The sequence below is a fragment of the Diorhabda sublineata genome, chromosome 6 (assembly GCF_026230105.1).
Source record: "Diorhabda sublineata isolate icDioSubl1.1 chromosome 6, icDioSubl1.1, whole genome shotgun sequence".
NCBI lineage: Eukaryota > Metazoa > Arthropoda > Insecta > Coleoptera > Chrysomelidae > Diorhabda > Diorhabda sublineata.
In genome coordinates this window covers 6,992,794-7,006,406 of record NC_079479.1, presented here as the reverse complement: position 1 = coordinate 7,006,406, position 13,613 = coordinate 6,992,794, and the positions used below count along the sequence as shown (strand labels likewise).

At 33.5% G+C, this 13,613-nt stretch overlaps 1 protein-coding gene across 1 annotated transcript in view; it reads left to right on the top strand.

Moving 5' to 3' along the window:
* The window catches only part of LOC130445505 (uncharacterized), a 141,939-nt gene extending 132,245 nt beyond the window's left edge, over window positions 1-9,694 (top strand). The window contains exons 4-5 of the mRNA XM_056781156.1: window positions 6,564-6,834; window positions 9,001-9,694. Coding sequence (XP_056637134.1) covers window positions 6,564-6,834; window positions 9,001-9,434 — 705 coding nt within the window. The 3' untranslated portion in view covers window positions 9,435-9,694. The remainder of the gene's footprint in view (window positions 1-6,563; window positions 6,835-9,000) is intronic.
* The last annotated feature ends 3,919 nt before the right edge of the window (window positions 9,695-13,613 follow it).

Here is a 13,613-nt window from a genome sequence, read left to right as displayed (position 1 = left end):
CAGGAACTATTACTTTCTTACAACTAGTTGACAAATCTTCTATTGAGTAAAGTCAAAGTAATGGATACTAAGGTATAATGTGGTAATTAATTATCGAAAAAATTGTTGGAATGCAATACAATGTGGGCATTTTAAATATATGCTTTTCAAGTCTGTCATCACGAGCATCTACTATTGAAATCATCCTTAAAGACCAATTGCACAAATGTTTTTTTTGAAGAATTTCAAATTTAAATAAACCAAGTAGCACAATTCATTTTATTAACGACAAATAACTGTGAAAAAATATAATAGCTACGTATAAGTTTTGTTCTCTACCTCATTACCTGTTCATTATTATGTTGTTCACAGTAATTTTTGTGAGTTAACCGTTAAGTAAGGAGACTCAAATGACATTATCACTTCTTCTTGAGATAGGTCGTTCTATAATCAATATGAGTGCCAATGTTACCTTGATATCATATTCTGCTCATGTTATTGCAGTTTGTCGTATTATGAATCGATGAACTGATTTAGAAAATGTAAATATAAGTTAAGATGGAAGTGTAACATTATTAAAAACTTCAATAACTACGTTAATTCATCTATTTCCATCAAATAGGTTATAAGGATAGTTGTATAGGCGATATAAAACTTCTTATAGATTTCTTAAACAGAAAGCAGCTTCTGTGTATGAACGATGTAACGATGTAACGATGTGGACCTACTAAATGACGTTTGAAGCTCCTAAAAGCTCCTAAAAAACAACAATAAAGTTTCTATTGATATATTCTATTTGACTTGTCTAAATTAGATGTATTCATCGAGATAGAACTTCTACCCCAACTCTATTTTCTCAAAAACTAGAATATCTGAGTGATGAGCGAGACTGGTCTTGGTCTTGGTCTTACAAACAATACAAGACCAAGACAATTATCAGTGACTGTTACTGTAAATTATTAGACCGATTGAAGAAGAAAATCACAAAGATCACAAACGCAATACACAAATAGATGGATAATATGGTTAAATATGGTTCAATGAATTGAACTGCAAATTACTTGTACATCCACCAAATTTCCCAGATCCGATCCCCCTAGCGACTATGAGTCGCTTGAAACTTCCAAATAAGTTTAAAAAAACTAGATGCATGCTAAAAATGAACAGGAAAAAAACGAAAGAAAAATTGCAGAAAATGTAGAATTTACAAATATATACTACTATAACAAGACCAAAATATATACTAGAAAACAAAAAAAATATTATACAGGTCGAAACCATTCAATACCAACTATAAAGGAGAAGGCATACAACAAAAAATGCCATTATAAACATAAATCAAAAAACAAACGTCAGAGATAATATATCACAAAGTGAAGTGGGAACTAGACAATATAAGTCACGAAATTTTTAGAATCCTTGTACGCATCCGTCAATATTTCTTTTATACATATATTCGTACAGAAAGAGATGACGTTTAAAATTTATATGCGAGTACGTGATTGAAAAGTTGATACATTCGATAAAGCTCAGAAACAAGACAAAAGTATTCTGATTCATGCATCTTCGTCATATGAAGTTGTCGCGTTGTCGCTACGCAAACAATTCACTTGTCTGTTCTATAGTAGACTGATGCAAAATGAAGATTTTGAGTCACGCAATAACGGATTAACAATACCACCAACTTCCATATGCATACTACGGTTAGTGTGGAAGCTTACGTGCATAAATTTTCGCTCTTATAGATAGAAGTCATTATGAGTAACAAATATATATGTCTAAAGAAATCTATTCATCGAGACGCCAACTATATTTTCGCAAACATTGGAATATCTGAGTGATGAGGGAGACTGGTTTTGATCTTGGTCTTGCAAAAAATGCTACACTAAAACCAAGACAACTCTCAGTGATTGTTATTGTACATCATTAGATCGATTAAAGAAGACAATAGCGAAAATCACAAACGCAATACAAAAAACTATGGTTAAATCTAATGAAACCATCTGCAAATTGGTTGTAAATCCACCAAATTCCCCAGATCTGATCCTCCTTAGCGACTACGAGTCAATTTTATCTGTAAATATGGTAAGATTGGTAATCAAATGAGGAATATATCATTGAATCAGAAACTTATTCCGATAAAAAAGAAAAATATTTCAATAATAAAGGCGTATTTATGTTGGAAAAGCATTGGACCTTCTAAAGAAATTATATTTATGATTAAATTGAAATTCAGCATTTTTTCGTCTTAAGACCTATTGATAGATGTTTTATTCTATTAGAGTTATAATAAGAAATATTCAATCCATGGTTATTAGAAAATCTTCCACTTTTCTCATCGCTTCCATATGTTCAAAACGGAGAATATCTCACGCAGTGAAAAATATGAGCCATTACTTTTTTATGGGACGTAGCTAGTGCATGCACAAGTCAAGTGACCCTTTCGAATCGTCCGTTGAGATGATGATAAGGTACTGCCGCCTAGGCATATCGTCATTAGCATATTAGTGACTTTTTAGTAGTTTTTTATGATTTTTCTACTTCCTCCTTCCATCAATGATGATTAGGGTTTCGGGACCTGTAACTGATTTTCTCTTACTCTTCTTAATTCGTCTTTCTCCTTCCTGGACATAATTTTCGTTATCATTGTTTGGACTACTTCCCAATTTCGTGTGCTTTCAATCATTGTTTCTATACAATTATCGGGTGTTATCTTTAGTTCTCGGCATGCTTCATTTCTGTTCCATTTTACAATTGAAGATAGTATGCTCCACGATATTTATTAATTGACAATGCATACAGTTTCCTGTGTTACTTTTTCCAAATATTCTGGCATATACGCGGAACACCCCCTGGCCTGACAAAATTCCTATCTTTCTTGTCACGTTATAAGAGTTTTTTCTCTGCCTCTCCGTTTTCTTCGTTCTCAATATTCTCATGAATGTAGCAAGTATGCGCCATTAATGAGGCCGAATTTTTCACTATTATTATGATAATTCAAGTTTCTATAGCAAAACGACCAAAACGTTCCATAAGTATTATTGCTGTCAACTTTCCAAATGGAAATATTTTCATTGTTGTTTTTAATTCCAATCCATTGATTAAATATAAAAATATGTAATATACTTTGAACAAATTCTCTTTCATATCGTCAAGCGGAGTTCGGAACCAAAAATAATAGTGTCCTTTATTTGTTTACTTCATATAAGCGCATATTTATATTTTGTCGGTGAGTGCAACAAGTTAAAACTTGCAAATACTGGCTGATTTGTTCATTATTTTTTAGCTGTGAATTATTTCTTTGGTGTTTATGATTGTATTTTAGTCGTTTCGCAAATTCAGACTCGTAAGTTTTGATATGGGTGAAACCATAGGCAAAAGTGAAAAAATATGCAATCACCAGGAGCCTTAACGATAGAAAACGTTCAGGCGGTCTCTAAAAACCTCAATCGCTGAAGATAAACGTATTGTATTGATCTGTCTTTGAATAGTAAAAAAAAAGAAGTTTAATAAAGATTTTCTTTTTGGAAGGATAGCAGTGAAGAAACCTCTTCTATGACATTAAAATAAAATCAAAAGGCTGCGGTGAACTGAAGAACCTAAAAATTGAACGCATGACGAGTGGAAGAAAGTTTTATGGATTAATGACTTTCAGGTTTTTGTGTCTAAGAGAAAGGTGTTTGTGCGCAGGCCAAAGGAAGATCACGACGGAGGTGATGTTTACGGAATGTTTTAGAGGAAGGGTGGCTGGAGACCTTGTAAAGCTTGAAGTAAGAAGACTAAAGAATATTAAAGAAAATGTAGTACGGTCTTGCCAGCGCCTGATCAGATTCATTTTCCAGCATGATAACGATCCCAAGCATTTTTCGAAATTACGCAAAGAAGATTTGAATTTGGAAATAAATAATGTACTGAAAGTGATGGCACCACAGCCGTCCGACCTCAAACTTGGACAGGAAAGTCAGAGAGCAGTGTCTTACTTCCACTTCACTCTTTGAAATATCCTGAAAAACAAATGGAACCAAATGGATGACATATGTATATAAAAATCGATTGTAGAGTGGACAAAAACTTGTCCTGTAGTGTACATATCGTGCACAAAAAGCATCCTATGTCAATAATAATTTGGTACCAGCAGATTAAAACAAAAATATTGAATTACATACAGTAACTTCTTGTACTGGAGAACGCAAGACGAAGGTTTATATTTTTTCTGAAATACGAGTTCACTTTCAATAGTATAACAGTTCATTTTTATTCAGAAGATTACAAAATGAGTTGATGTAATATGAATTTTATTTCTGAATATCGTCTTGAACAAATAAAAAGACAGTCGATTTCGACTCGTGCCAACAAATTATTGCTCTCGGGAGAAGTATCTAATTTTTCCACTTATTGTACAATATACTATAACCAATATTTCCAATAGAAAGTAATATGTTAAAACAACATAAGAACAATGAAGATATAGATAAAAACACATGACAAACATTTGTTACAAAAATATGAGTTAAAATAATGTATGTTTCAATTGAAGTCGAAACTAGAATAAGAATAAAGCCTTGTAAACTTCAATTATCAAAAGATGATAGATTATTACGAAAAATAAGTACTTTTAAGCCTTTCATGCCTACCACTATTATTCTACAGAGGGTCTCAATTTAATTATGTCGTTACTTGTTCAGACCAATCTCTAATTCTATGAAAAGTACAATTACTTTTTTTTACTAATCTTTTCTATCTCTATTTGCAAAACAGTTCAAGTTTTATAGTACATAGTATGGAGTAACATAAACATGAAAATCGTGTATTGTTGAGACATTATTGGAAACAAAATATGTGATATTGAAGAAGAAGACACAGCTCAGGTCCTCCATCCGCGTGGGATATTAAGATTCAATAATTAAGGAACATCTATAACAGTGATACATGAGTTAACCGAGATGCTAACGAAATGCCGAGTAGATGTGTGTAAATAGCTTCTTGCCTTCTGCAAAAACGATCGTTTTATTAGACGAGTTGTTACCACTATTAAAAATGGATTCATCCAAAAAACCTGGACATGGAAAATCAGTGAAACAGACAAAGAATTATTACCAGAACCCGTCGTAAAGAGAGGTCTATTCAAACGGAAAATCTTGTTGTGTCTCTAGTGGAATTATGAAAGGATATAGTGAACATATGATGCAAATGTTTTATCGGGAAAATATCTAGGCTTAGTTAACCGAATGCAAATTCTCTCACAACAAGACAAACCATCACATTTTGAAAAATAAGATCAAAAAACTTGGTGGTACTGAACTCCTACCATATCAATTATTTAGACCGAACCTTACACTATCAGATCACGAGTTAATCAGATACTTAGAGAAATTATAACGTGAGAAAATAAAGGCATACAAAGGAGATGTTGAAAATAAAGTGTGAATATGGTTTTACCTAGGTCTCAACGAGATTGCTGAACGTTGAGTTGAAACGAATATTGAGTTTTTATTTTGTATTTGCCCGAATATGGAACATCAGTGGTTAGCAAAACAACAATTACCAGAACCCGTCGCAAAGAGAGGTCTATTCAGACGGAAAATCTTGTTGTGTGTCTAGTGGAGTAATGAAATTATATAGTAGATAGCTGATACAAATGTTTTATCGGGAAAATATCTAGATAACCGAATGCGAATTCTCTTACAACAAGACAAACCATCACACTTTGAGAAATAAAATCGAAAAACTTGGTGATACTGATTTCTTACTATATTCAGCATTCAGTCCAGACCTTACATAATCAGATTACCATTTATTCAGATACATATGGAAACAATTCAAGTGTGAGAAAAAATAGGAATACGGAGGAGTATTGGAAATACAGTGGTTTTAACAAGGTCTCAATAAGATTGCTGAATGTCTAGTTGAAATGGTACTTCCAATATTGAGGTTTTATTTTTGTATGACTATTTATGAGACATCTTCTAGATGATGCGTAATATGGTATCACACCTGGTAATTTAGAAAGAAATTTTCAATAGTTAGTCTCCGAGAGATTCTAGTATTAATATAAATGCAACAATTTTTTTTTGGTGGGAACACATCTTGCTTCTCTAACTGTATGAAAAAATGCATTTCCTGTTGATCGATACTGCACCTACCGCGTAAATATTTTCCATGTCATTTGATACATTTAATTCCTAAATACTAGGGGCGTGAGTCACAATTCTACCCTTAAATGCTGTTGTTATATTGCTTATTGACACCGAGAAAACAGTGAAACATCCTTCACACACCATAAAAATTATCTTCTATAACACCTTGAGTTTTTTTACTTAATATATAAGTAGGTATTATATTTTTAAAATATTTAGATACAAAGTTTGGGTTTAAATCGGAATCTACTATAATTTTTATTTCAATAGAAAGACATTTGGATACCATTCAATATAGATTTCTTAATACATATATTTTCTTAATTAATGTAATTGTACCTATATCATTTTTCTAATTTCCAAAATTATTAAATTTAAAAGCCGTTAATCTACGCTACTACGATACATTCTATGTATCCATCATTTATAGAATGTATTGTTTTGCAGATAACAGAGACGTATGCGTTCCTACCGAGAGAAGCCGTCACCCGTTTCCTGCTCGGATGCACCGAGTGCCAGAAACACCCTCGATCACCTTCACCCACGTCACTCTTACCTACACCCAGCCCCAGCCCTACGCTACCTCCAGCAGTGGCACCTTTACAACAGATGGGAACAGCCTTAGGAACTACTCCCCCAGCACCCCGAGTAGCAACGCCCATGGTAATTAATACAACGCAACAAGACGACGAAAGCGGTTACAGGATAAAAAATGGAGGTAAGAAAATGTACTCTCATTTGTATTTTCGGAAATTTTTTGTGATTCTCGTCTTAAAAGATTTTCAATCAATACATACCCATTATGCTATTAGAACAATCGTATTGGTAGCTTCTAGCTCTTTAATCGTCATATTTTTATCCATATAATTCTACTTGTATGTTGTATGCAAGCACAACTTTCTTATAAAAACTTTTTGTTCCACAACTTAAAATCTAGAAGCCAATCATCTTATGAAACGCTCTAAAAAAATTGATGAAATGTATCATCTATATCTTCCGTCGCGTAACTTCGACCACGTAAATGTTTGTTTATGTTGAATAAGAATCAGAAATGGCTAAATCAGGAAAATAGGGTGGATGTTCAATAAATTACATTATTTTCACATGAGAATTCAACTGTCGGCCGTACAGTATGTGAGGATGCATTATCGGCAAAATCAACCCGCGATAATTCACTGATTCAAGAACTCTAATAGTTTGCTGTGACTGTACGTTGATTTGCAGAATTAATTGCTTATATATACTTATCGTATAGAACTAAAGAAAACTACAAACATAATTTCCTTGGTAAACCTCCGCTATTTCGCCATTGTTAGTGTTTGTGAATCTTCGTGATTCCACACACAACTTTCCTGGTCTCATCAACTATCACTATTTACATTGTGATAGCGGCAACTCTACTGCAATCAAAGTTTAAAACTTCACGATGGCAGTAGTTTAAAAAATGCCAGCTCTAACTGTAGCTTCGTGGAATTTAAATATTTACAGAGTGATCCTAGTATAATATAATATAAGGTTTGTTTTTTTTTCAACCTCCAATCGCACAGTATGATGACCAGGAATGCAGCAGGTGTTCTTAGTAGGCGACTGCGCATCTTTCCCGCTCAAACGCTCTTTCACTGGCGATTCCAACAGGTAATTTCCTGTTGAGTTGCAGTCACATAAATATGACTGTCGCTATTGATTCTTCCGTGAAGTGTGAGCTGTGAACTGTTTCTCGTAGGTAGTAAAGAACAGCGCAGCAGAAATTCATCGAAGAATGGAAAATTCAAAAGTTCACCATAAGTGAATTATCAATGCATTCCATCGTTACTGAACAGTCGTGCTGCATAAAAGTTTGCGCTCATCCAGTCCCAACGATGTTGACTGATGTCCTCAAAACGCAGATTTAGAGTTTGTTGGCCGTTACAATATTGATGAGCAATATTTTTTGAAATCCATTGAAACAGGTGATGAGACATAGCTCACGAATGACACGCCCGAAAAGAAACGACAATAACAACAATCGATGCATACAAATTCTCCATGAGACTCACAAAATTCAAGTGAACCTTCAATAGTCGTAAGAATATGGGAACTATTTTTTGTTTGTTGCTTGTGAAGGTTATGAAGCCTAGAATAACAATTAATACATATTCAAATTGTGAAACTTTGCGACGCTTACGAAGAACTATTCAAAACAAACGAAGAGGCATGCTGACTACTTGAATTGTTCTGATCCACGACAATGTCCGTCGCCACAGCCCTCGTGTAACCCTACGAGTCCTTCAGCAATTTCAATGGAACATTTTGGAACACCCACCATACAGTCCCGTACTGGCACTGCTATTACCTGAATTAAGGCAGTGGTTTGAAGGGCGGTGCTTCGAAACTGACAAAGAAATCGTCACAACTAACTTCCAATCATTGGCGGTTACATTTTATGAAGAGAATATTGTGAAGCTTGTTTACAAATATGACAAATGCCTTAATCGACAAGGTGATTTTGTAGAGAAATAAGCTTCATTGTACCTTACTTTTGATTATAAAATCTTTTTTGTATACTCTCCCGTATTTTACTTATAGCCCATCCGAAGTTGAAAAAAAAAAACATTCTTTGTTATATAACCCGTACTAAGATACAATGTTAAATGAACAAATAGAAATTCCTGTTGATGATACCGAAAAGAAGTTGTAGTGATTCGGAAACTGTTAATTTTATGCTGAAAATACTAACAAGAATCAGTGCTTCGCCAGTACTTCCAAATAATACGACATTTTTGAGATTATATCAATTAGATGGGCGGCATAAAAAAATTAAAAATACTTCATAATATGCAAGATCTGGTCTCACGTAAATAACAAACCATGACATCATCATTAATTATAATTAATTAATCTATAGGTTTATCAGCATCATGCAGTCCACTCCAAGCAGATCACCCTCACCAACAATCAGAGACTAATATAACGTTAAAAAAACCGATTGCCGCACAAACGAGTAATCCGGAACCTTTGAGAAGGTCAAATAATCCTTTGGACGTATGTAACTTAACCTCAAAAGACCCACCTCGCAGTCCCGCGAAAAGACGTTACCAAGATGCCGCTCCGAAACTTTGGTCGCCTGTGGCCGATCTCGATAGTGACGAACCCCAAAAGAAAAAGTTGTTACTTAGCGGTGGTGATATCGACTACTCGTTACCTATTACGACGACGTATTTGAAATACATGCGGAGTTTAGGATGTCGAGACGAGGATGCTTTCAAATTCGATAACAAACACGTGAGTCTTGTTATTGATAAATTTTTTAACGATATAGTTACATTTTATTTCCATTGATATTTCAATTTTTTTTTGGTAATTATGGAATGTTTAACAGGAAAAAATATGGACTTTCGTCCCAGTCAAAAAATGAAAGTGATTGATCTTACTTCTACATAAAAATTATTCAAGATCAAATATTACAAATATTGTTTTTCCCACAAAGTTGCCATACTTTTCCTTGGCAACTAGTTTTTACCTGAATAGTCCATTTGTAGGCAAAAATTTTATCCGCTACGTTGTATGGCATACTTCACGCATTATCCGATAAATTCTCCATTGTTCCCAATAAAATCACATCCTGTAATACACCTCACGACTACAGAAATTCCTGTTTAATTGCTCGACGCCGACTGAGATCTAAATATACGTGATCAGCGCGCACCGAGTAGCGTTAAACGTTAAACGGTAACGTTTTTTACCTTTTGATTACACTTTAGATTCTAATATATAATTATGGAATGGTATTTACCTATAATCCGCAATATCATTGTTTTATTTGTACGAGGTGGTTAGTCAGCAATACGATATTTATTACTAATATCTATGAAAGAAAATAGTTTCCAAATGTTTCCAATCGAATCTTGGAACAGTATCAAATTTCTGCATTGACATTGTTAATTTACTTATATCACTTGTATGCAATATGAAGGATGAATTGAATCTTCAATGGACAAATTACTGAATTCCCTATCTAGATCAAAAGATATATCGTTTTCTATATTACTTATATTAAAACTATTCACATTAAGGCGATTTTCTTCGATAGATAATGCAATAGGTGAGGAGAATGACATAGATTAAGAAATGAGCAACTTCTTATCATTAAACTAAACCAAAGGGTTATTTACTATAAAATCCCTTTCAGTATCCTACTGACGGCGCCACATAGTCACTAAATATATTTTTAAAAATTTTATTTGATTTATTTGATTTTAATGTTACTACAACGAAGTCTAAAGTTATTGTCATGAAATTTATTATACTTAACCTTAAAAAATATCGTATTGCTGAAACAGCATACTAACGACCTCGTACAAATAAAACAATGATATAGCGGATTATAGGTAATTTGTGCCTCCAAGTGTCTGGTGTCTGTTTCATAACATAACACATTTCGTGATAAATATTTACCGTCAACATACGGTGAAACAACTGTGAAAATTCCATTGATTATCACGAGGTATGTCGAGTTAGGTTACACTCTAAGAAAAATCTAGAGATTTCAAGTGAATTCGCTGAGTTTTCTATGACATTAAACATCAAAAATCCAAAAGAAATGAATAACTTTGTTTAAAATGAAATTTTAAGCCTGTGACTTGAATTACTTTTGATATTTGATATTGAATACATTTTTTGGTAAAGTAAGGTCGTATATTTATATTATATTTTACTTGTAGTAATATATGCCATATGTAGTATCCAGTTCTATAGGACTAATTGTAATAACACCATGCCGTTGATATAGGTATTGTGACTGTATTCATGTTATAGGTATTAAGACGCAATTGGTAGATTTTAGTTTAAATTATATTTGTTATTATAAGTGTAATACCTATTGGTATAATAATTGTTTCATCAATTTTTAAAAATGTTAAACCAAAGAAAATTGTTGTAAATTTAAAAAAGAAATAAAGGAGGATGTTTTTTTCGAAAATGCATGTTTAGGAAATTTTTTAGTAATATACATACGTATATACAAAACTCGAAAACAATTGAATTGATTCGATACCAACCCGGAAAAGTTTAAAAACTTTCAGAAAACAACAGATTTGCCTAATACTCTTTTGCTGACCACTGAAAAATTCGGTGACAGGAACACAACACACGAGGATGGTCACAGAAGTACCTGGCCCGACCTAGAGATGGGGGTAGTTGCTTGAAAAATACCATCGTATTAGAAAGTTCACAATCTATACATACAGCATATGTTCCAAGTTTGAAGACGCCACGTTGTTTAATATTTGTTTGACAGCCAACAATAGTGAACGTTGTCAGTGAATTTGTGAACATGGAAAAATTGGTAATCGTTATTTGTTTATTTGAAAGACATTAGCCCAACCAATATAAAAGCTGAACTATATCCTACCCTCCTCATAATAGAACAAAAACAGCGTCTTGAAGATATTTCCATCGAGTGTTTGGCAATGTTTCACAGAAATAAAGCCGAATTTTTGCGCCGTTTAATAACAACGGATGATACTTGGGTCCATCACTTCACACCCGAACCAAAAAATAATCAAAACAATGAATTGAAAAGGACAAAGACCGTTCTATTTGCAGGCGAGGTCATGGCGTCAGTTTTTTGGGATAATTTTCATTATATATCTTGAAAAAGAAAAAATTATCAACTGCGATTATTATGGGAAATTATTGCAACGTTTGAGCGAAGAAATGAAGCAAAAAAGGCCACATTTGGCTTAGATTGAAGTGTTATTTTATCAAGACAATGCCCCAGCTCACATATCCGTTATTGCAATGGTCAAAATTAGTGTGAATTACTACCTCATGCACCCTATTCGCCAGATTCAGGCCCCTCGGATTATTTTCTGTTTCCAGACTTGAAAAAATAGCCCATTGGTCAAAGATTTTTCAAAAATGAAGAGGTAATGTTGACAGTTAATGGCTACTTTGAGAAGCTTGACGATTCTTATTATAAAAAGGGTATAAAACTTATTGAACATCGCTGGAAAGTGCATGGAGCTAAAATGAGATTACGAAATACATTTTGTTACCAAATTTATTGTTTTTCTTTGTTGAGCCAGATACTTCTGGGATCCATCCTCGTCTAATATCAAGATGTTTCTATTATTTTGTTTTGTGGATTATCAATCGTTCTGTTTCAAGAGCAATATAATCATTCCAAAACTTGTCGATGCCGTGCTTATAGAAGGATTTGTCTTTTGTCTCAAAATAAGCTTCGGTTTCAACAATTGCTTTTTAATTTGAGCTGAATTAATTACCGGGGCATCATTTTGAGATCAGCGAATAGCCAGTAGACACTGGGGGTCAGATCTGGACTGGACGGTGGATGAAGAAGCAATTAGAAGTGTAATTCGTTCAATTTAACCTCTTGGAGACAGTCGATGAACAATATTCCATGCGCATCCCAAAATACTGAAGCCATAACCTTCCCAGCTAACTATTGTGCCTTTGAACGCTTCGAACGTAGTTCACCGGCTGCAGTCCACTCATATGATGATCGTTTCGATTTCGAAGTGAAGTGATGGGTCCATGTTTCATTGATTATTACGTATCGACTCAAAAAACTGATTTATTACGTGTAAACATGGCCAAACACTATTCCTAATCATCATACGTAGTTGTTTTTGAACGACGATGAGTAAATGCGGCATCCACTTTACAAAAAGCTTTTTCACGATCAAATGTTCATGCATAATTGTAAACACACTCTAATATCTTTACGGCCTCAGGTATCTTCCACAATTTTAATTTACGATTAGATATAACCAATTTGTGGACTTTTTTTATGTTTTCTGAAGTAACCACCGCAATTGGACGACCAGAATATTCACTATCATCGGTGTCTGTACGACCACGTTTAAATTCAGCAAACCAATAACAAATGGTTCTTTTCGATGGAGCACAGTCCGGATAATACTTTTGAAGTCAATGCTGTGCTTGAACAGTATTTTTTTTCGTCAAAAAGCAATGATAAATTAACAGAAGAAATTGTTTTGAATCCATTGTTTTAAAAATTAGCTTCACTCAAATGAATCTCACTCCTTTCTGACTAATCGAAATGTCATGAAATTTTACACATCGTCTTCTAAAAGCTGGTACTTCATAAACAATCATATGGATATGACAATGGCAGCGCCATCTATGTGTCAGTCACACGACTTATTAAGTGATGCAATATGTTTTTGGCCATCACATAGATTTTCGATACAGCTTTATTTATTTTATCTTATTAATAATTACTTAATATTTTTTTATAAATATTGGGATATCTGTTCTATGTAAAGTACTAAATTTTATAGAAAATATTATCTATTTCATTCATTGCTCTTCTAGATTTTAGATGATAAATATTTTGATTTATTATGACCTCTATAACCTCCTTATGCATGCGACAACAATAAATGTTTTATTTATTCACAATATTTGTTCACTGATCTTTTGAACATTTCATTATTTTATCGATTTAATTATGTAATTTGAAGTTTTTGTTTT